Genomic DNA, 23,611 nt, shown 5'->3' on the forward strand with positions numbered 1-23,611 from the left:
TAGATAGATAGATAGATAGATAGATAGATAGATAGATAGATAGATAGTGTGTGTGTGTGTGTGTGTGTGTGTTATATCATATATAACATTAACTCAGTGTCACCACGTACTTTTCTAAGGGAGGTGGTTGTGGGTGTCATCAAGATCACCTCCATTTTACAGATAAGGAAACTAAGCCAGGTAAGGGTGACTGGCCCACAATTCCACACAGCTGGTCAGCACAAGCACAGCTTGTACCCGAGGTCTCTGTCTGGCTCCAAAGTCATCAGCCCTACAGCACATGAGTGGTGTTTGTCCCAGACACCCTTCATCTGTCATGCAAGCAAGCAGAGGAACCTGCTTCAAAATACAAAACACAAAAGCAAACAGACAAGTTAGAAAGCAGTCACTCGCTTCAGTGTTGCTTATGACAAACAGTGTTCAGGCTTGCTTATGACAAACAGTGTTGTCATAAGCAAGCCGTTCTCAGTGACAGGCTTGCCTTAGAACGGGTTAACTGGTTAAAAATAACTAATGGTTTCTCCAAAATACTGGGGCAGGGAAACCAAACCAAAACTGTAGGACTCATGCCAGCTAAAGTTCAAAGAACTAAAAAGCCAATTTGGTCCTGTGTTCACTTTATTAGAAGAAAAAAAAAAAACAACTTTAAAACTGTTGAGATATTCTTTCTCTGAACATCAGTTACACTTGGAGAAAATATAGCTGAGGGCAAGAGAGGGGCTTGGCACAGCCTCCCTCAAAGGGTCTCCACAAGAGAACTTGCTTCCTAACCATCTCTGTGTGTCCCTAGAGTCACCTGACCCACAGTCTGTTGTCAACGGTGGCGGTGAAATCTGTTGGATCAATTCTTCACAAAGACACTATAAACAGTTGGCTACCTCATTCAAAGCAGTTTCACACAAGCTTAGTTCTGGAAATAGAATCTGTGCAAACCCAGGTGGCTGAAAGTGAGCAGGCTTTAAAGAATGGGCGAATATGCAAGATGAGGCAAAAGGCCCAAATATAAACATAAGTGAACACCAGTGAATTGCTTAGCTTGCAATTGAAGGACAATGGTGATGGACAGGTTATAAGAGGGACAGATGAGAGCTAGCTCAGCACAAGAAAAGCTCCTTTTGGGAAGGAGGCAGCTACCGCTAGATGGTGAGCAAGGGAGGATGGTCCCATCATTCCCCCGTCTGAGTCTTCAGTGCCTCCCATGTATAGCTAGACGGTAAGGGCATCTAGAGATACAGTCAGCAAAGATCAGGACAGGAAAAGGTGCCAAGCATCTCTGGAAGAGAAAGAATGAGGAGCATAATGCTTCTCCCAAAGATAGGTGAATTGAGGTATTAAGAAGACAGGTAAGAGAGCTTGGGATGTAGCTCAGTTAACAGATGGTTTACCCAAGCAAGTGCATGCTTTTGATCCCCAACAACTGTGTGAAACCTGGCAGCCCACATCTGCAATGACAACACTTAAGAGGTGGGTGTAAAGAGGATCAGTATCCAGGTCAGCCTCAGCTATAGAGAAAATTCAAAGCCAACCTGAGCTCCGCAAGAGCCTGCCTCTAAACAAGAAGCAAACAGAAGAGAAGACCGTAGAGCATGTTTCAGATTCAGAGTAGATTGAAACCAAGAAGAGGGCTTTCTTCCCTCTCTGCTCTCTCTAACTTTGGGAAACTTGAATGCCTAAAGAGTCATAATATGTCAAAGGATGTCGAATCCCAAGGATCCTTGCCAACATATGGTGGTGTTGAAATGGCCTACAGCGGCCCACTTTTCCTCAGAAGTGTCCAGGAACTATGTGAACAAGCTGACTCAGACTCTGTCTGGATTCACTGGAAAGGGAGATTTAGTGAATCAGTTGTGTGGGTGACAATTTGGTCTGTGTTGTCCTTTGGGTGAATTCACATGGCACACTAACAGTGTCTGTTTGGCTCGTGGAGGTGACTCATCTGAGGAAGTGGACCTGACCATGGTGTATCAGGCAGCATCTAATGGAGACGTCAATGCTCTGACTGCCGTGATTCGAGAGGATCCTTCTATCCTGGAATGCTGTGACAGTGAAGGTAGGCTGTGTGTGTGTCTGTGTGTGTGTATGTGTTTAAATCTAGGGATGCTTAGATATAACAAAATACGTATAGAACTTGTTTGCGGAACACTTAAAATACCAAAGAGATAAACTTAAGAAAATCCAAATAAATAGAGTGACATGCCATGTTCATTAGTTAGAAACTCAATGTAATAAACACACAGTATCTTCCAAATGCATACACAGGATTAATACAATTTCTATAAAGAGGCAACTTGAAAGACCTATCTAATTCTATCAAAACCTGACAAGATGCGTCTGTGTTTGCACAGGCATACACACAAGCAACCATACATAGACAACAGTGTTTGTAGAAGTTTCCTCTCAGATAAGACCTTCCATCTTGGAAGGAAGCTCCTTAAGATATAAAATGTTCTAAAAGGAGTCGTAACATTCCATCCCAAAGGGACTCTCCTTAAATAAAGAAATAAACAACTTAAAAGTTTCAGGAAGTCCCTGAAATTGACAAGATACACTAGGCCCCCTCATTCACCAAGTATATATAATCAGTAAGAACTGATAAAAGACACTCTCACATCACCCAAGCCACTGAAAAGAGAAAGAGACCATTCATGCTACCTTGAGGAGGCTCAGTCCAGCTGAGCTGCCTGAGACACTCCACTTTGTCAAACTGTCTGCCAATTGTATAGTACCAATCCAGTCTTCCAACCCATATCATGTCATTCCAAGTCCATGTCCAATATGAGCTGTCACACATGCTGGGGTGGGCTTTTGGTCATACAGTTGCCTGTGAGTCATTTTCCCTACTCTAAGTAAGTCTTCATCTATATTCCTGTAAGTAACCCAAACAAGCTCATTGGTTCAATAAGTTGGACTTTGGTGGTTTCCTATCTTGGATAGATATATAATTATTCATTTCTCTGCAGGAATAGTGTCTCACAACAACTAGGATAGTTAAAACAATTTCAAGGGGGAAAATGTGGAAGGAATCCTATGTTGTAAGATTTGCTATTATGTAGTAGGTGTTTGGGCTAAGGAGCAGATGCCTAAGTCAATGGATAGGGACAGAGAACCCAGAACTAGACCTTCAGAAACACTCTAGACTGATTTGAGCTATAGTTCAGTGGAAGAAACATAACTTCATCAACAAATGGTGCCAAGTGCCACAAAACATATAAGATTTTGAGAAGGAAGAAGGGAAGATGAAGAGAGGAGAGAAGAGAAAGGGAACAGGGAGGAGAGGTGAGACAACAGGAAAGGGAAAGAAAGTTGACTCAATCCAAATCTAACACATGTTACATGTTATCATGGATATGGATCATGGACTTAAATGTAAGATATAAAACCCAAAACTTTTAGAAAGAATAACTATAATTTTTTAAAGGAGAAAATATTTAGGATCTAGGACTGGGCAAGTATCTCCTAGACTTGCCACAAAAGCATGTTCATCAAGATAAAAACTTCACAAATCTAAGTTCATCAAAAATTTAAAACTTCTTTGATTAAGGAAATCAAAAGCTTAGATACAAATTGGAAGACAATATTTGCAAACCATATAGTCAAGCTAGCAAGACTGCTTTCAGAGGCCATGCTCTTTAGGTATTTAGTATCATGCTACTAACTGGGTCATGGTGGCACACGACTTTAACCCCAGCACTTGGGAGGCAGAGACAGAGGCAGGTGGATCTCTGTGAGTTTGAGGCCAGCTTAAGTCTTTGAGGTCTACATAGAAAGTTCCAGGACAGATTGAGTGTGTCTGGTTTTATGTTGAGGTCTTTGATCCACTTGGACTTTAGTTTTGTGCAGGATGAAAAATATGGATCTATTTGCACTTTTCTACATGTAGGCATCCAGTTAAACCAGCACCATTTGTTGAAGATGCTGTCTTTTTTCCATTGTATGATTTTGGCTTCTTTGTCAAAAATCAAGTATCCATAGGTGTGTGGGTTTATTTCTGGGTCTTCTATTCGATTCCATTGATCCACCATTCTGTTTCTATACCAGTACCATGTATTTTTTATTACTATTACTCTGTAGTACAGCTTGAGATCAGGGATGGAGATACCTCCAGACGATTCGTTGTTGTACAGGATCGTTTTGGCAATTCAGGGTTTTTTGTTTTTCCATATGAAGTTGAGAGTTGTTCTTTCAAGGTCTGTAAAGAATTGTGTTGATATTTTGATGGGAATTGCATTGAATCTGTAGATTGCTTTTGGCAGGATGGCCATTTTCACTATGTTAATCCTACAGATCCATGAACATGGGAGATCTTTCCGTCTTCTAATATCTTCTTCGATTTCTTTCTTCAGAGACTTGAAGTTTTTTTTTTTTGTTTTTGTTTTTCAAACAGGTCTTTCACTTGCTTGGTTAGAGTCACACCAAGGTATTTTATGTTATTTGTGGATATTATGAAGGGTGTAGTTTCCCTAATTTCTTTCTCAGTCCTTTTGTTTTTCATATACAAAAGGGCTACTGATTTATTTGAGTTAATTTTGTAGCCAGCCACTTTGCTGAAGGTGTTTATCAGCTGAATGAGTTCTCTGGTTGAAATTTTAGGATCACTCATGTATAGTATCATATCATCTGCAAATAGTGATACTTTGACTTCTTGCTTTCCAATTTGTATCCCCTTGATCTCCTTTATTTGTCTTATTGCTCTAGCTAGGACTTCAAGTACTATGTTGAAGAGATACAGAGAGAGTAGGCAGCCTTGCCTTGTCCCTGATTCCAGTGGGATTGATTTAAGTTTCTCTCCGTTTAGTTTGATGTTGGCTATAGGCTTGCTGTATATTGTGTTTACTATGTTTAGGTAAGTGCCTTGTATCCCTGATCTCTCCACGACTTTAAACATGAATGGGTGTTGAATTTTGTCAAATGCTTTTTCGGCATCTAAGGAGATGATCATATGGTTTTTCTCCTTCAGTTTGTTTATATGGTAGATTACATTGATGGATTTCCATATATTGAACCACCCTTCATGACTGGGATAAAGCCTACTTGGTCTTGGTGGATGATATCTTTTATATGTTCCTGGATTTGGTTTGCAAGTATTTTATTGAATATTTTTGCATCAATGTTCATAAAAGAGATAGGTCTGAAGTTCTCTTTTTTTGGTTGGGTGTTTGTGTGGTTTAGGTATCAAGGTGACTGTGGCTTCATAGAATGAGTTTGGAAAGGATACTTCTGTTTCTATTTTGTGGAATAGTTTGAAGAGAATTGGAGTTAGCTCTTCTTTAAAGTTCTGGTAGAATTCTGCAGCTCAGTCTCCAAATGAGTTTCCTAGTTATGGGAACAGTAATGGAACAGTTCATGTCTCTGACAGGGTTGGCTAAGTGGCTGGCTCTTTGATCACCTCCCCCTTATGGGGGAGCAGCCTTACCAGACCACAAAGAAAGACAATGCAGCCAGTCCTGATGAGACCTGATAGGCTAGGGTTAGATGGAGGGGGAGGAGGACCTCCCCTATCAGTGGCCTTGGAAAAAGGCATGGGAGGAGATGAGGGAGGGAGGGTGAGATTGGGAGGGAATGAGGAAGGGGGCTACAGCTGGGATACAAACTGAATAAACTGTAACTAATATTTAAAAAATTACAAAAAGTAAGTTCCAGGACAGCCAGAGCTACATAGAGAAACCCTGAGAAACCATAGAGGAATCAGAAAATAAAAATAAAATCAAGTCAAGCCAAAACAAAACAAATTATGCCAGTTCTTCCTTTTTGCCAGCAAGAAAAACAAACCAAAACAAACAAACAAACAGAAACCTAACAGACTACTTAGCTCCCATGCCTCAGTTTCTTTGTTTGTAAAATGAGGATAATAATGAGAGCACAAAAGAACTGTTTCCTTAGACTTTGTTTTTAATGAGAATTAGATGGTTTAGAGTTAGGCTTGGCCCACCAGACGTACTCAGTGCCTATTAACTATATGTGCTACCACAGGGGTTTCATAATACTGGAGCTGTTTGCAATCGCCCAGGGCAAGACAAGGAGTTTTAAAGCGGCTCAGTTTCTTAGCCAAAGCCCACAGCTAATAAAAGAACCCAAGCATTCTGCTACATAGGTCAGTGCTTGGCCCTGAGGCAGAGGTCATAAAGCTCTCCCCTTGGGAGGCTGAGGTGGTAAGACTACAGTTGCGGGGGGGGGGGGGGGGGGATATCAAGACAGTCATTTGGTGGTCAAATTGACAACATTTAACCAAATTCAAGATGTTTGTATCCGTAACCAAGTAGTTCTACTTCTGGGCATATTTCGTAAACAAGACTTCTGTACTAATGAACAAAGATGAATAATAAAAACTTAACCACTTGGAAAGAACATAAGTGAACAGAATACGGAAGGGCAGCCTGAGCTTGCTGAGCTGTGTACTGAAACCCTGTATGGACGAGGAGGAGGAAGCGGAGGAGGACAATGACAACAATGACAAAATGATGCTCTTGTTGGTTTCCAAACCCTTGACAGCACAGGGCACTTATTCTTTTAATAATCATCACTAACTTAAAATGTAGTAAGTGGTTTCCAGGGTCGTTCAACGTGTCTCCCCTGACTAACACTGAAATAATCTCTTGGAAATTGCTTATTGTGTTTTTCTCCTTTTCCCTCTTAGATCATTGTGTCTTTCTGGTTAATTGTTCTTTATTTAGTTTGCCTAATAATTTTTTAATTTTACGAATTAAAATAACTTTGCCTGCTAGGTGTGGCAGAACAGATTTGTAATCCCCTCACTCAGAAAGTTGAAGCAGGAAGATCACTAGTTCAAGGCCAACCTATTACAAGTTAAGACCTTCTCTCAACAAAGAGTTAATAACTAAAAATTAAAAAAAAAAATAACAACTTCTGCAGATGTCTAGCTAGCCTTTGAATTTTGGTTGATAATATGTACTGCAGAATTTTTAAATTTAGATCATTGAATTTAACAAGGTATTTTCTTCACAGTTTTTCGCTTTTCCATCTTTCATAAATCCTTAATATTATAAGAATATGCTTCTGTGTTTGTTTGTTTGTTTGTTTGTTTGTTTGTTTGTTTTTCAGAATGCTACCTTTTGCTTGCAAATTTTGTCTCTAATCCATCTGGATTATGTTTAGGGGTGGTAGGGAGTCTGGCTGTATTTGAATTTGGCCCCTGTGTGCATCCAATTTGTCAGTACATAATTACTAAATCTTTGTCCTCCCCACCAATGTACAATGTCACCAAAATTATACAGTGAGCTCCATGAAAGTCTGAGTGTTTCCTGGACTCTCCTTTCTAAACTGTTGAGCTATTTCTTGCTTAGTTGTCATAACTTTATACTAAATCTTGTCTGTTCAATAAGATAATTTTCTGTTCTTTGTTCTCTGAAGAAATTTACATAGAAAGGACAATCTCAAGATTGATATAAACTAGTCATACAGAGCATGTAATTTTATGCAAATAGTATGTAAAAACTAATTTGCTTTATTTACTGAGTATCTCAGATTCACAGATTTTTTTCTTTATTCATTATGTCCTTTCTTTTCCTTTTAATGGCTGTAACTACCACTTCTTTTTAAAATTTTTAATATTTATTCATTCATTTATTTAATTTTTCAAAACAAGGTTTCTCTGTGTAACCCTGGCTGTCCTGAAACTCACTCTGTGGACCAGGCAGGCCTTGAACTTAGAGATCTGCTTCCTTCCCAAGTGCACGTACCAGGACAAGGCTGTAGCTACTTGACAGGGAGGGGAGGCAAAGAGGGAGGAAGGAAGTAGAGAAGGAGGGAGGGAAGAAGAGATGAGGGAAGAAGCAACAGGGGAGAATTAAGAGGAAAGGAGGAAAAAGGGAGGGGGAGGAAGAAGAGAGGGAAATCTTGCCACTGTTCTAGGAATCACTTCATTGCTGCTTTGCCTGGCACCGATGTCTGCACAGGCTTTTAGAGAGGAGGGATGCTGGGTCACCGGCTGCCATGTTCAGGGAGAACAGTGGTCCGGAGAGCAACCCACTCTCAGGCATCTCTGTGGACCACAGCTGGGTTCATTCAGAGGAGGACCATGAGCTCAACAAGGGTTTCCAGCTCAACAGAATCTAAACATGTCAGCTCAGCACAGAGGGTTGGCGCTCAGCTTGGCCTCTTGGGCTGAAGTAATGTGAAGCTCCTTGCTGTTCCAACAGTCCCAAAGTTCAGCAAAATGTGTCCATTCATCTCTATTTTTATTCAGAAAGAAAACTGAAAAACTAAATACCTTTGGCCTTATTAATTGAGAAAGAGAAGAAGTCAGTGAGGTGGATCCTATTGAGAATTTGTATAGCCCAAGGCTAGGCCACCACCCACCTTTACCACCCACCACCTCCAGAAGTGTGGTGAACCTGTTTGCCTGGGCGGACCAAAAGCCGTTCCAGGTTCTGCACCAACTTCACCTTAGTCGGAATAAACTTACCTGCTAGGTCTGGAGTTATTCACATCCCCAAGGCAACAACAGCCAGTTTTGGTCATTTGCCCAACATGTTTTAACCCACGAACTATCCCAGACAACTGAGTAGGAAGAGAGGACAGAATTACAGACAACTAAGGGGAAGGAGGAGCTAGAAAGAAACAGACGGCTTATGTAAACAGAAACCATCACCTTCGGCTTGCTTCAGCGCCACAAAATCCAGCAGCTGGGTTTGTGTTACAGGAAAGCAACATAAATGAACAGACAAATGATCTGCTCATAAATCTCAAAGGTTAAACATTTGTAAAGGCTGTTGAAACATCTGGTTCCAGGATGTACGCCCTTGATGCATGCGGTTTCTGGTCGTCAAGTGGACACGGTGAAGCTGCTGTTGAAGATGGGTGCCAACATTAATACACAGGATGCGTATGGCCGCACCAGCTTATGCCTGGCAACTTATCTGGTACGAATTTATGTTTGTTAATGGGGCCACAGAGCAAGGGAACTAAAGATGCCACGTGGATTCTGCTCATAGAATGGTGCCCCTGGGCTGATACTGTAGGTCATCGAGAATAGGACTTGGGCTTTACTCATGATCCTTAAGGCTTGTATGGGTCCTTTACAAGTTAAGATAGAGGTGATATGATCACCAGCAAAATGTCCTTTTCTATCTCAACATCGGAATTTCACTTGGGACATTTCTGGCCCTTCTTGGTGTTTCTAAAAAGGCCACCATAAATGACGCCCAGAGGGTAATGATTTGAAGATACAGCTGACATCTGTTGGGTGGGATTAGATTGAAAGCAGCTGAGTGGGAGCTCCAGGCTGAGGAATGTGAGAAATGATGAGAAGTGGGAAGGGTGATATGATTAGGGCATAGGGGACACACCAGGATCCCAAGGGCAACACCAATTGAAGAACTCGTAGCCAAGTGCTCATATTAGAAACTATAATGTCATTCTCATACTAGGGATTTTGGTTCAGCATCACCCAGCATTAAAGCAAAGCTTGGTTAAGACTCTCTGAAGATCCTCTAGCCCTCTCCTCTCAAGATGCTCTTAGTAGTCCTTCCGGAAGCTCCCTGGGCTGGCTTAAATCCATGTGAAACAAGCCGTGCCTACCATGCGAGGGACAGTTTATTGCTTCTCTTCTTTTCCAGCAACATGGCCACTGCTGTCTCACATCCGTTGCCTCTTGCAGTTCCTTACTGCTGCCAGTTGATGGTTGTGGATTCACCGCAGCCAGGCCCCCTGGGGTGCCCCGCTGAAATGAAACACTTCCTTTCCACACACACACACCACCCCTTCCTGCCACAGTCCACAGTTTGCACTGATGCATTGCTCAATCCCCGCACAGATTTTCTTCAGAGGCCTATTAACTTTTCTCTTTGCATACTCTTTCTCTAGGACCCACAAACGAACCTAGGCAGATGTTTTTTAAGTGTGGCCCACGGGCCTCTTGGCTATCTCTTAGAGGTCTTGTTTGAAAGGCTGGCTCTGAGGTACACTAGGACTGCCTGGCTTGGCTAGCATGGGGAAAGGGGAGGGTCGGAGTCTGCAGGTTAAACTGACTTCCCCAGCAACTTCGGTATCCACTTGAATTTAAAGAGCACTGCTCTGTGTGTGCTAGCTGAGTGAGTCTCCACATCTCAGGCAGATATATGATCGATCTCTCAGTCACCCCCCCCCCGCCTTGTAGGCCTTGTAGCATGGGCCTTCCTAACTGCTCTTGCTAGTTAAACCTTTTTTGTGAATGACAAGCTAAAATTTGAATGAAGGGCCAGAGGAAAGGGATGGAAATGTCTTCTAAAGTTGCCTGCCATGAGACTATAAATATGCTGGGAACAAATTATATGTCTTTAAAAACTCTAAAATTTGAAAGGCCTGGAAAGAAGTGCTCTCCTAAACATCAGTTATGAGGGGCAACTTGGAACATAGAAGGGTAACGTCTTTGCAGGCAGCTCTTGCCAGTCTAAAGAGCTGTGTGAGGGAAGCGGGAACATGACACAGATGGGATGGCCTTCTAACGGTGCCTGGCCTCTGTGTGAGACCCCAAGGCTCACAGTGAGGATGAGCATTCTGAGGGCCTCTGTGAAATCCAGTAATGTCTAGATTTGATCATTAAGAGAAACTTGGCAAAAAAAAAAAAAAAAAAAAAAAAGGCACTTAGAAACTGAGTCTCAACTCAGGGTACGAATAAATTTGTAGACATGTGACCTTGTGCAAATCACTTCACCTTTTTGGGCCCCTATCTATCTATCTATCTATCTATCTATCTATCTATCTATCTATCTATATATATATATTTTTTTTTTTTTTTTTGAGGTGTGGTAAAAACAAAAACCTAAGCTTATCACACCTGAAGGAAAAGGTAAAGCCAGCTAGGACAGAGTAGGTATGACATTTATTTGTTGCTTCCAAATGCTATCAAGGGTCTGAAGAAAAAGAAAAAAAAAATGAAGAACACCCCCCCCACACACACACACACACACACACTGAGTTCCAGGAAACATTGCAAAATATTTTAGATGTTTCAAAGCTTATCCCACCAAAAGATCTGCTTTTTCAAAAACTGTAAATGTTGGGCAATTCAGAAGTTTGCCCAACATGCCTTGCTATTGGGTCCCCTGATTAATTTTTCTTTTCCTTTTAAGCAGTGGACTTGATGACTTGGACATTAGTAACTAGAAACAGATTTAATACATTAGAAAACTGAGTCAATGCTGACAGTGTCCTCCAAAATATTTGTTCCTATTTAAGACAGATATTGCTGGCCAATTCTATAGAACCTTACTTGGTATTATAACCCCTGAAATTCTTTTTAGTTTTGATTTTTGTGACTGGATTTCATGTAGTCTATGCTGTTCGCAAAGTCACTATGCAGCAAAGAATGACCCTTCTCTCCCAATCCTCTTGTTGATATTCCCAAATTCTGGCACTCTAGGTCCCCATCTCCCTGATTTAGCCCAAGAATGTTGATGTGTTCTTATTTGACAGATATTGTCTAGACTCTTCAAAACCACAAAGTTCTTTTCATATTTTTATTTTCTTACCTCAATAACATTATTAATTCTTGGAGTTTTGGTGCTTCTAATATTGTCATCTCATCTAACTGGGACATCTCAAGACTTTACTACCTTCAAATGGAGGGAGGTGAAAAGCTGCTTTTGAATAAAAGGTTATCACCTCGTTCTTCTCAATGAGACTTTCAATTATTTATCGGTCTGTTTATATGTAGGTAAGAAGCCTGAGGGTTGTAGATAAATGTAGGAGGAGGCATTCTACTGAGCAGTAAAAACCAAACTTGGTCATCAGCAAGCTTGGATCAGTTAAAGAAGTTTAAGTTAAGGAAGTGGAATAAATCTGGGCAGGGCTAGCCTCAGGTTACTTCTGTCCTTGAACATAAGATAGCAGGAAAAAATGACCCAGATGGAAATGTTAGCCAGCAAGGTGATAATATCAAGCTTCAGTTGGTGCAATTAGTATGCAGGAAATTCAAGCAGTTTCTTCTTCTTCTTCTTCTTCTTCTTCTTCTTCTTCTTCTTCTTCTTCTTCTTCTTCTTCTTCTTCTTCTTCTTCTCCTCCTCCTCCTCCTCCTCCTCCTCCTCCTCCTCCTCCTCCTCCTTTTTCATTTTTCTGTGTACTTGGCTGTCCTGGACTCACTTTGTAGACCAGGTTGGCCTCAAACTCACAGCAATCTGCCTGCCTCTGCCTCCCTGACTGCTGGGATTAAAGGTGTGTGCCACCACTCCCAACTTTACACAGCTTCATAAGAAATATGTAGGTGCATAAAACCTTGCAATGGGTATCCCTTGACGACCTCTAGTTATGCCTTCGTGTTAGGATTCAGGACATGAACATTAGAGTCTCAGCTACTTCCAGGGTGTAGGCAGGTTATAGACAAGGCTGACTCAAGTAGGCAGGTTATTAGAAAATGAACATGAACTAATAAAGAATGAAGGCCTACTCATTAGACATGGGGAATGGTTTAAGCATGCAGTCTGGGATACAGAAGTGGCTTGGAAATCTACTGTTTAGAAGTAGATATTGTCATCTAAATCAGACAGTTGATATATATGATTTGGAGCTAAGCCACAGCTGAGTGGCCAAAGCGGGTGCCAGCTCCGTGTCACACGCTACCTTTGGCATGTGGGAATTGGGGCAGCCTAAGCATAGCGGTTGTTGAATCCCAGTGCTGGAAATAGAAGGGAGAGTCAAGAGAGCAGTGCCTGCATCAGTCTGTATATGAAAGGGCAGCAATCTTATAGAAAACCTGTGAACGTGAAGCTCAGACATCAGTTCTCTGATGAGGTGCCTGAGTTATCACTGAGGTCCTTAATGGTTTCAACTTAAATGTGCTTTTAGCCAAATGAAGGGAGTGGCAACAAACAAGCAAACAAACAAAAACTCCAAACTACAGAAAGAATGTTGACCTGTGTTCTGTGAGGCTGCATTATATAATGATGTGATTGCTGCTGCTTTTCAGGGCTGGCTTGAAGGCTGTGTGAGTTTGCTCAGAAACGGAGCCAAGCACAACATCCCAGATAAAAATGGCCGCCTGCCACTCCACGCGGCCACAGCGGAGCCTGATGTGAGGTAAGCACAGCACTACATGACAGTTGGAAAAGACCCAGCTTGCGTGAGAAAGGCCTGGGATCCACCACTCTGTGGCTAACACATGAAGTTTACTCATTTTTTTTTTTTCTGGATAGGACCAGAACAAAATGTTCATGAGTAATCTTAAACTCCAATCTTACTTCAGTAAAACACTTTCCCTCTTTTATTTAAGGAGAAAGGCTACTTTTTCATCACTGGAATCCATAAATTCATTCATTCATTCTAGCAGTCAGTTATTAGCTCAATTAACTATTACTGGGCCTTTATTACAAACCAGCAGAGTTTTAGTACCTAACAATGCCACAGTAAACAAGACAGTCTGTGATGTCTCAGTGTCCTTGACACTGTCGAAGGACTCAAGTGGCTCACTAGCAAACAAAGGAACAAGATACTTTCCAATAATGACAAGTGCTTTTCAGAAAATCAGACAAGCTAAAACATGTCAGTAAGGATAATGTCCAAGTAGAGTATAGAGCCAGAGTCTTGGAGTTAAAGAGGCACAGGAGCCTAAGGCAGAAGTCCAGGGCATTAGAAGCAAAACCAGGAGTGTGCACACAGGAAGTGCATGTGAAGAGAAAGAGGGAGAGAACGGAAGGAAGGACGGAAGATAGGAAGAGAGAGAGAGAGAGAAAGAAAGAAGGAAGGAAGGAAGGAAGGAAGGAAGGAAGGAAGGAAGGAAGGAAGGAAGGAAGAAAATCAGTGACTGAAGAGGTCACAATTTGCTAAGACAATTAAGAAACCAAAAGAAAAAGAATTGCCCCGTCTGACTACGTTCCCTCATTCCTCAGTGTGAAACTGGCCTCTTGCCTCCTTCATTTTGAAAGCCCTTACAGCACCTGATGATAACACTTCCTACTACAAACAGCAATGTTCCGGCTCGGCTCCTCCTTCGACTCTGCTGCATATAACATGCCTTTGACAGCAATTCAGCATCCCCCAATCCCAGGGCCTGCCTGGCCAGCAGCACAGCTGTGGGCCTCACCCTCAGATCCCAGAGCCATAATGAAGACACGAAGCTCTGTGAAGCTGAAGAGGTTTGGAAGGGGGCAGATAACAGGATTGCTTCTCTTCAATCACTTTTTAAAGATAGCAAAAGGCCTGGGAAATTCCAGGACTATCCCTGAAGCTTGCCAATTGTTTTCTTGGACCATATTCAGAAAGAACAGAAGTTACCCTAAGCCTTGAGCAAATCCAGACCATTAACTATCAGTAAACATCATGGTAAGGGGATGGTCTGTTTTCAGAAAGGGAAAAGGGAAGGGAGGAAGGAAAGGAGGGGATAGAGAGGAGAGGAAAGGAGGGAAAAGACTTTTTCTAGTCAGCTTGCACAAATGTTTAGTCACAACAGTATACTGTTTCTGCAAGGGCGATCGTGAGAAAATAAGTTTAAAAACATACCCTGCAAGAATTATTCTGCCTTGATTGCTGAACTTAAGTGACTTTATCTGCTCCTCTTGAGTAATTTTAAGAGCCTTGTATCCTGAAAGATAAATGCCCGCTTGAGTTATGGTAATGACCGTAATGGGAATATCACCGTTCACGTCTAATCCCCCTCCATTAACAAAGACTAGTCATTTGCACACATTCAAATAGAACAAATGTCAGGAAATACAGGGATCTGTCTGACCCTGGGGATTCTACCCCTGAAGTAGGAACTCAGATTTGAATGAAAAGCTCTCTCTGCCATCACCTTCTACACCTGAAGTGTCAATCAAATTTTTCTCAATCAAAATTACATTCAAGATCAGTTCAGTTAGCTTGGTTCAACCTCTGAAATAATTAGTTCAAAACCCATTCAAGTCTCTTCCATGAACATGTGTGTGTGTGTTGTTAATGTTGTTTTTTTTTTAATTAATTTACTTATTCACTTTACATCTGATCATAACCCCCTCCCTTCTCTTCTCTGGAACCCACCCTCTCTCTCTCTTCCCCCTCCCCTCTCCCCTCGCCCCTGTTCCTCAGAGAAGAGGAGCCCCCACACCAGCTCATCAAGTAGCATCAGGACTCGGCATGTCCTCTTCCTCTGTGGCCTGTTGAGGCAGCCCCACCAAGGGGGAGTGATCAGAAAGCAGACAACAGAGTCCATGTCAGAGTCAGCCCCTGCTCCCCTTACTAGGGCACCCACATGAAGCCCGAGCTGCCCGTCGGCGTCTTCTGTGTAGAGGGCCTAGGTCCAGTACATGCATGGTCCTTGGTTGATGCTTCAAAAAGGGTTTGTTGTTTTGTTGGTTTTGTTCATATGGTTTTTGGTTGTTTTTTTTTTGTTTTTTTTTTTTTGGTTTTGTTTTGTATTGTTTTGGGTTTTCTAGACATGGTTTCTCTGTGTAGCTCTGGCTGTTGTCCTGGAACTCACTCTGGAGACCAGGCAGGCCTCGAACTCAGAGATTCACAGATTCACCTGCCTCTCCCCTCTCACCTCCCAGTGCTGGTATGAAAGGTGTGCACCACCCCCCCCCCCCCCCCCAACCCCCCCCCCCCCCCCCCCCCCCCCCCCCCCCCCCCCCCCCCTTCCCGTCCCTACCCCCCCCCCCCCCGGTTCTGTGGACATATTATATATAGCAATGCCTTTAGACACTCTAGGATCTATCCCACATGCCTAGAACTCTGAAAGCAAGGAGTTGAGGCCTCCTCTTCTCTGGATATTATATCTAATGACCCAACCAACATCCTCTGAGGAGTTGAATCCAGAAAAGTAAACATCTTTCTATGTGCCAAAGATAGAATTTTCTTCTTTTAAGTCATTCTGAATGTTAAAATCTTGTGCTTTAGCGACAATGTTACTCAACTAGTGAAATCCAAACCTGTGGGTAAATATTCTGAAAGCAATATTTTGTATTAGTGAATCTCCTTCAAAATGGATTGGCTCGAACCCTTAACCCATAGACTGCTGTAACTGAATTGCCAACAGACTCTCCAGGAAGCATCTTAAAGCACCCTGTCCTAAAGGTTTCCTCCTGGGAGAAAACTGATAAAAATGAGGTTTTTTTTGTGGTTGTTTCACTGAGAAAATTTCTGGCAGAGTTACATCTGCATTGGGTGTAGCAGAAACAAACCAATGCATGTTTTGTCAGAGTTGGGCAGCAGCCACCTGTTTGAGAAAACAGAAAGCTTTGTTGTCTGACTTTGTAGGTGCCTTCTGACATTGCAATTGCCCCGGAGAAGCAGGCTCACGTGAGCCTCATTTCTTAAATGGAGACAACTTAAAAAAAAAAAAGAAAAACATTCATTTATTTATTTTGTGTATATGTGTGTGTGAGTGTACACATGGCACACACCAGCGCTGAGTCAGAGAGTGACTTAGAGAAGTTAGTTCTCTCCTTCCCCCGTGTGAGTTCCGGGGATCCGGGGATCACACTTAGGTTGGAAGGGAGCGTCTTGGCCAATTAGCCATCTCACCAGCCCATGCATGGGTATAACCTTAGGCAGGCTTAGCAAGTGCTGAGGTCTGAGTCAAACTTAGAGCAACTAAGTTGAGGATGAGGATGACGTTGAGGGGGGGGGTGACATTGTTATCATAAGCATGCTCTGAACAAAATTCTTAGTGCTCTCCAGGTCCTGTCCCATTTAACACACCACTCTCCTGTACAATGTGTCTTACTTTTATCCCCACTGTCCGGATGAGGAAGTGGGGCAAATGGAGGCTAACCAACCGATGTGCGCGTAAAGAAAACCTGCCTGAAGGTCGCTGTCTTCCCCACAGCCTCTACCGTGGCCTTGCAGAGCTCACAGTGATCATATTTTATCAGCAAGCCCTTGGCCTATGTTGCCAGGCTTTATGAGAAACAGCCTTACAAAATTTACTGGCTCACTATCAAGTCATATTTTATTCATTATAACATCTTCAAAAACCTTACATATGAAACCACAGGAAAAAAAAAAAGTTTCATTTAGGGAGGGATGGCTCTGCTTCTCTGAGAAAATAGTCTAAATGTGTTTTATAGGAACCCTTGGTTTAGGGTCCCATGCCTCATGTTCTGTGCTTAGGAAATTCAAAACTCACTTTGAAACCTACCTAGCACATACTGGAGATCATGTCTTCCATCTTCTGCCCTTGTTTTCTCTGCCTTATTTCTTCACTCACCTTATTTTTAATTTATGTAACCAAAACCCACCTAAAATCCTTGTTGAGCTGAGGTTAAGAGTGGCTGGGAGTCAGGCTGAACTTGAATCTTGCCTCATCTATCTGACCAACCACTTTGTCTCGGACAAGTTACTATGTCAAGGCCCAGATAAGTTTCTTTTCTAGAAAATAAGGGGGATGCAATTCTTTTCTTATAAGAAGAGAGGCAGAATTAGAGTAAAATATATTAAAACTACTAAACATAGTATCTAGTTCATTGTGTTCGGAAAGCTTAATGCTGCGTGTGATATTAATGGCGATAGTAGACAGACATGAATACCACACGCTGGCATTAAAGACTAGGACCCACTGATTGCCACCCCACCAGTTCCCACCTTGGCGCACACACGTGCCAAAGGTACTTACAAACACAGAGGTGTTTGTGCACACAGTCTTGTAGCAGCATGCAATATGCATTTACTGCTAAGGATGCTGGGATAGCGACACTCACTCCCCTTTGCGTAGACTCAAGGAAACAGGCTGCTGATGAACTTCAGATTTAAACTCAGGCTGTTCAGTTCCCCCAGAAACTCCCTTTACAACTTTTGTGAGCTTAGATCCACCAATATTTTCTTCATATAAGTAAGCAGTACAAACAGCTGCCTGCCCAGAGGACTTGTGAAAAGATGTTTACATTGGCTTAAAAAATCTGCTGATCCTTAGGTTTTCAAACAGCAACCTCCCCTCACATGACTCTCACTGGAGGTTATTGAATCTGCTTTTAAACAGTCCAGAGGGATGTTTGCATTATTCTGCCCTTAGCCTACAGAGAGATTCGGGTTCTCTGATGGGTTGGAGCCACAGCCTCAGCTAAGGCCCAGGGCAGTGGGGACTGGAGCAGACACAGGGATATGTGATTTATACATTTATACATTATACATTTATACAATTTAAATGTATGTAACAAACACAAAGGAGCCCAGGAGGCCAGGCTTCATCCCACAAGTTCCGTGCCTACTCCGAGCTCTCTGCTTCTTAACAGGCCCAAGTTTTCCCCTTTGAGTGTCCCTAAGCTTTTCTTATATCCTTGGCTGGGACATTCAGAGGGCGCCTGAGTGAAAGAGGGGACAGAATAATTAGGACAAAGTCCCAAAGAGACAGTGGTGTTTGTACAGCCCCGCAGGCGCTAGTGCTGAAAGGCAAGCAGCAATTTCCTCTGAAAGAAGCCACCAGTTCTGAAGGACTTCTTCATGGTCTCCACGGTAACAGGCAGATTTTCTTTTCTTTCCTTTTTCGTTCTTTTTTTTTTTTTTTTTTTTTTTTGCAGGCTACAGCGCCAGCAATTCAGCTCTTGGCTACAGCTGGAGGGTGTCCTGGCTCATTACCTTGGGGTCCTATAAATTACTAATGCTCTAACTTGATGTGGATACTTCGTTATACCACATCCTTGCATCCAGATAGCATTAGGGACAGGAAGGGGGAGATGGTTGGCTTGGGGGAGCATCCCCTTTCATCGCCATCACTGAGCTGAAGGGCTGGGAGACTGAGGGGTGAAAAAAACAGAAAAGATAACCGAAGTATGCTATACCTGTGATGGTTTTATCTGATCCCTGCTGCCACCTGAATCACCTGAGGAGGACCAAGAAGATACAGAAAGGGCAAGACCCAGCAAGATTTTTAAAAATGAACCGTTCATTATAGAGAAGTTGGGGATGGGCACACAAAAGTTTTGTAAGCATTGGCTCGTTTAAAATTGTAGCAAATCTTTAGTAATTAGAAGGCACACTTTCCATTATATAGATAAGAAAAGGAGGTCCTGAGAGAGGTATGACTTTCCCAAGGTCCCTGGATGGTCGATAGGAAGCTTGGATTCTAACAGCAGGCCTCTGTGTTCTCATTACTTAATCATGGCCCCAGGGGAAGGACCGTCCTTGTTTGCTGTCCTGCTACCTGGTATGTAGTGGCCTGGAGCTGTTGCTCTGAGATCTGAGGGCAGTTTGAACAGGTTCCAGCAGGGGTGGCACGGTAGAAGAAATGTTTCTGGCCACCATCGCATCCTGCTGGAGCTCTAGGAGAAAAAGACGAGGACAGCGAGTGATCCAGAGCTGAGGCAGATGGGGACTGAGCCAGATTAACTGCACACAACAGGACAGCAAGGGACCACCGTGTGCATAATGGGCATCTAATTTCTAGTTCAGGCTGGATCACAGGCACATGATGTGTGGAGGCTTTAACCAGCAGTGTGGTGAGCCCCAGAGAGGAGACAGAGAGACAGAGACAGAGACAGAGAGACAGAAAGACAGAGACAGAGGGAGAGAGCTCTTCAGCTGAATATCTTTGTCCAGCTTTGAAGACCAACTAGTTTCGAAAACTGCAAAATCAAATAAAAGTAGCATAGACCAGTTGGTCCATCAGACAGAGAAGAGAGGGAATCCCAAAAGGCAGCAACCAAGGAAAATCCAGTGAAACTAGCAAGAGGTGGTACTCTCTCGTGACCTAGCACAGTGGCACATGCCTGTTAGCCCACACTGAAGGGGGAGAAACTCGGCTTTGATGCCAGCCTGTGCTACCTAGGAGTTCAAAGCCAGCTGGGGATACACAGAAAGATGCTAAAACAAAACAAGAAAAATCTTTTGTTCTCCAAAAGAGCAGAAAAAAATGTTACAGCCCTAAATCTAAAGGGGGCAAGGGGTCATTGCCAGAAGCCAGTCTGATCTTTCCCTCCTCCCTGAAGTGTTCCAACTAAACAACAAGGTCATAGGTGTGGAGACTTGGTTGACGTCATCCCCAAGGGTCAGCCTCGGAACCAAGGGTTACATCGAGAAGAAATTTGAAAAGCCTGTCGAGAAATGGATTCATCCCACAGCCTTTGGGAACCACCTAGCAAGCAGCATGGGGTCATTCTCTGTTACCTCACTTTCCTGGGAGCCCTCTCTCTCCACTGGATCCACGAGGGAGAAGCTGTCTGAGGAGCCCATTCAAGCCAGGGCTGGCCCTAGAGAGTAGCGCTAGCCCTAGCTCCATGGTTCCCAACCGGCCACACATATCAGATATCCTGCACATCAGACATTGACATCACACTTCATAACAGAAGCAAAATTCAGCTAGGAAGTAGCCATGAAATAATTTTATGGTTGGGGTCACCACAGCATGAGGAACTGTATTAAAGGGTCGCAGCGTTAGGAAGGTTGAGAACCGCCGCCTTAGTTCATCTCATGGCTCCCCTCCCACCTCTGTGCCCACTGCCGACCAAAGGCGTGCTGGAGGTTAAAAGTGGCCACTGGAGACAGAGGAGAAACAGTCACAGCTCACCCCACTCCCACCCGTAAGGTAACCAGAAAGGAAAGGAAAATACACCCAGAGGTTAGAAAATGACAGAAAAAAAAAAAGCATCATCTCAATTCAATTATTTTTATAATGAGGTCCTATCAGATAAAAGAATGAGCCTAGAATTCAGAAAGTGTAAAAGAGGTGTGTGCTCACAGTCTTAGCCCATTCTGACAAATCTCGGTGCAAGGGATTCCCGCCTGCTACAGCCGTGGATCCTTCACCCCACTGCTAGTATGCAGATGCCGATGCCGGGTGCTCAGGAATGAGGCAAGAATTAAGTCCCAGCAGTAGCTCGGCTCCCCCAAAAGGCAGCGGAAAAACCAGATTCAAACCCAGGCTTTGTCGCAGGCCATTTCACATCTATAGCAAATGAGGATAATCTCATCCCTGTTCAAGCTCTCCTTGCGTCGTGTCTGTTAAGAAGGCAATATGATTAGCCCGTCAATTTGCCCTCTCGTTGGTAATAATTTCATACTTAGGGGCTTGAGATGCCATCTACGCTGAGAAACAATGAAAACTGGAGCCGGGTAGTTGGAAGATGGCTCCTGTCACTAAAGGGCTTGTGGTGCAAACACCAAGGCCTGACTGTGGATCCCAGCACCCAAGCGAAATCATGGCAACTCAACTCAATCCCAGCATTGGGGGGGGGGGGGGGGGGTAGAGTGGGGGAATCTCTGACAGGCCAGCCTGGACAAGCAGCGAGAGACCCTGTCTCAGAAACAGATGGACAGCAACTAAAGAAGGCACCTGATATCTACTTCTGTCCTCTACACACACCAAACACACACGTCTATGTACATACATAGGAATCCATGAACACACCGGACACATGCAAAGAGAGAAGAAAACCGGATTGAGAAGTAGGACTGAACAATTGCATTTTTCAAATAATTCTTATTTTAAAAAATCATTCTGAGCCTCTTTGCCTACGCTGTGGTCAGCCCTCATCATAGAGGTTCACTGACCAGGCATCGGCACCTTCTCAATGGTTGCCAAACCTGGCTGCTCACCTGACTGGCCCTGATGCGTTGGTCTTCAGCTGGAGCGTCGAGGCTCCTCCATAACCCTTTGAGTGCAGCCTAGCTGTCTGTGATTTTTTTTTAAATCTCCCCAGGGGCGCAGAGACGGGGCCAAGGCTCAGAAGTGTAGGATTAATGTTTCTAGAAATGCAGCCATGTTCTGCATGCTTTCCTCTTACCTGCCTCACTCCTCACACTGACCTGTGAGATGAGGACTTATTACCCCTGAAGACAGGAAGCTTAGGCACAGGGAAGGTAAGTAACTTGCCTCAGAGTGCAGAGTTTGGCAGAGCTGACGTGTGAACCCAGACAGTCGGGCTCCAGAGCCCTGGAACCAGTACAGCCAACTGCCTGTGTCTCAGGGAGGGGATGTTGCCCTCAGACAATCAAGTACAGGCTAGTGAACTTGAACATGAGAACCACCGACTGTTGTTTCTCACTGAGTCCTGTCATCGCCTGTTCAAAAGTTTCTGTCTTATCAGTGTGTGAAAGCGTAAATGCAAATACTGTGTATACAGTATAGGTGGGAGGCAGGCAACTTTTGGCTAGATGGGAATGAGCCTCATTTCATTCAGAGGCCTCTGACCGCACTCCTGATATGCGCTCTGGTCCCCATTCTAAGCATCCATGACTGTCAGTGCTGCTGAGCCACTCTTGCTCTTCCCAACAGGCTCCTCATAGTCCTGCTGCAGCAGTCCAGCCTCGGTGAGATCAATCACCAGGACACGGAGGTGAGTGGGCTGTCCCCAGCCACATTCTGCACTCGAGGGCGGAAGTTGTCCTTTGCACACCCGTCTCAGCAGGCAAGCTTCTCTGCTCCAGGCAGAACTCTAGCATGTCGGGTGTGGAGGGGGTTTCTTGCATTAAGTACGTAGGGTAGGCATTCGTATGACTGGAATTTTGTAATGCGCCTCGGGCATTCCCTTTCCTGTCTTCTCGAGTCCCCCAAACATAAATAACAAGCAATGGCTCCAAACATGTGTTGTCGTTTTTCTGAGTTCGGACAGACAGGACAGACCCAGGTGAGCATTTCTGGTCCCCACAAATCACGGTTGTCGTTTGCTTCACATTACTAAGGTATCCTTGCAGAAGCCTTCCAAATCATCAGCCGCCGCCATCCTTAAGCGGAGTTCTGGGTCAGACCTTACAGTGCTGCCCCGGTGCAGCTTGGGGGCAGCAGCTTTGTTACAGCTATTTTTATTTATGATAGCTATGTCAAGCTGTTGAAAGATGAGTACTGATTTTCATTGGCCAGTGGGTTTCGACTGCAAGCATCCCAAACCCAACTGAAATCTCTGGGCTCCGAGTGGACAGTCTACTTAAACATCCGCTTGGCTAGGTCACTCATCAGGAGCAAAGGCTGGTGATACTGACAACAGTCTAGTCCCACACATACACAGCGTGTCGCAGTACCCTGGTCTGGATAAATCCAGCTGGCCGTAGACACTGAGATAGAAGCCAGCCCCCCGTAACTTCCTCCTGGCCTGCCTATACTTACTCGGCCCATCTGTCTTGAGCCTTTCACCAAAGGCCTCCCCGCTTGACCATCATGATGACCACACCCCAAGTCCTCTATTTACAACTCATGTTTGAGGTTGGACGTCTCTGACTTGTGGTCACATACTGTGTTCACGCCACACATCTTTCATGACCCAAAGCCAAACCTCAGAGGACAGGGAAGTGTTATGTTTTTAGACTTCTGCTTTGAAAAGCAGAACCAGAGGCTAGCTGGGCGCTCCAGTCACCCTGCGCCCGAGCGTGAAGTGGAGTGCTTGGAAAGTCACCGATATGTCAGCATGCTGGGGATGTCTGGTCCCTAAGCAAGCTACCAGCTACTTCCACTACCTCAGCCCCAGGCCTCCCCCCTCCCCAAAGCGGGTCTTATTTAGGTAACTGGTGACTCAGCCATTCATACCCGAAAGCCAGATTCCACTTGCAGACCTGCAACTCTGGCTACTTTGAAGCTGAACTAGTATCATCAGGAAAGATATAGCTTCCCATCCCCCTATTCCACCGGGGGAGGCCAAGGTGAACACGGACCTTCCAAAGACTTCTGTTTCTTCCTCATGCAAAGTGACCTCTGTTAAAAAAAAAAAAAAAAATCCAAGCAGCTACTTGGACCAACTGAATTCGAATTCTAAACTGAAAAAAAACCAACAACCTTAAAGAT

The 23,611-nt window shown here is 43.8% G+C and overlaps 1 protein-coding gene across 2 annotated transcripts in view; it reads left to right on the forward strand.

The window, feature by feature from the left end:
• The window catches only part of Ankrd55 (ankyrin repeat domain 55), an 87,720-nt gene that overhangs the window by 18,491 nt on the left and 45,618 nt on the right, over positions 1 to 23,611 (forward strand). For both annotated transcript variants that reach the window (XM_055603570.1, XM_055603571.1), the window contains 4 exons: positions 1,928 to 2,050; positions 8,749 to 8,879; positions 12,902 to 13,011; positions 22,112 to 22,172. In XM_055603570.1, the coding sequence (XP_055459545.1) occupies positions 1,928 to 2,050; positions 8,749 to 8,879; positions 12,902 to 13,011; positions 22,112 to 22,172 (425 nt within the window). The remainder of the gene's footprint in view (positions 1 to 1,927; positions 2,051 to 8,748; positions 8,880 to 12,901; positions 13,012 to 22,111; positions 22,173 to 23,611) is intronic.

Source organism: Psammomys obesus, unplaced genomic scaffold (assembly GCF_907164565.1).
Source record: "Psammomys obesus unplaced genomic scaffold, mPsaObe1.curated_primary_1811, whole genome shotgun sequence".
Taxonomy (NCBI): domain Eukaryota; kingdom Metazoa; phylum Chordata; class Mammalia; order Rodentia; family Muridae; genus Psammomys; species Psammomys obesus.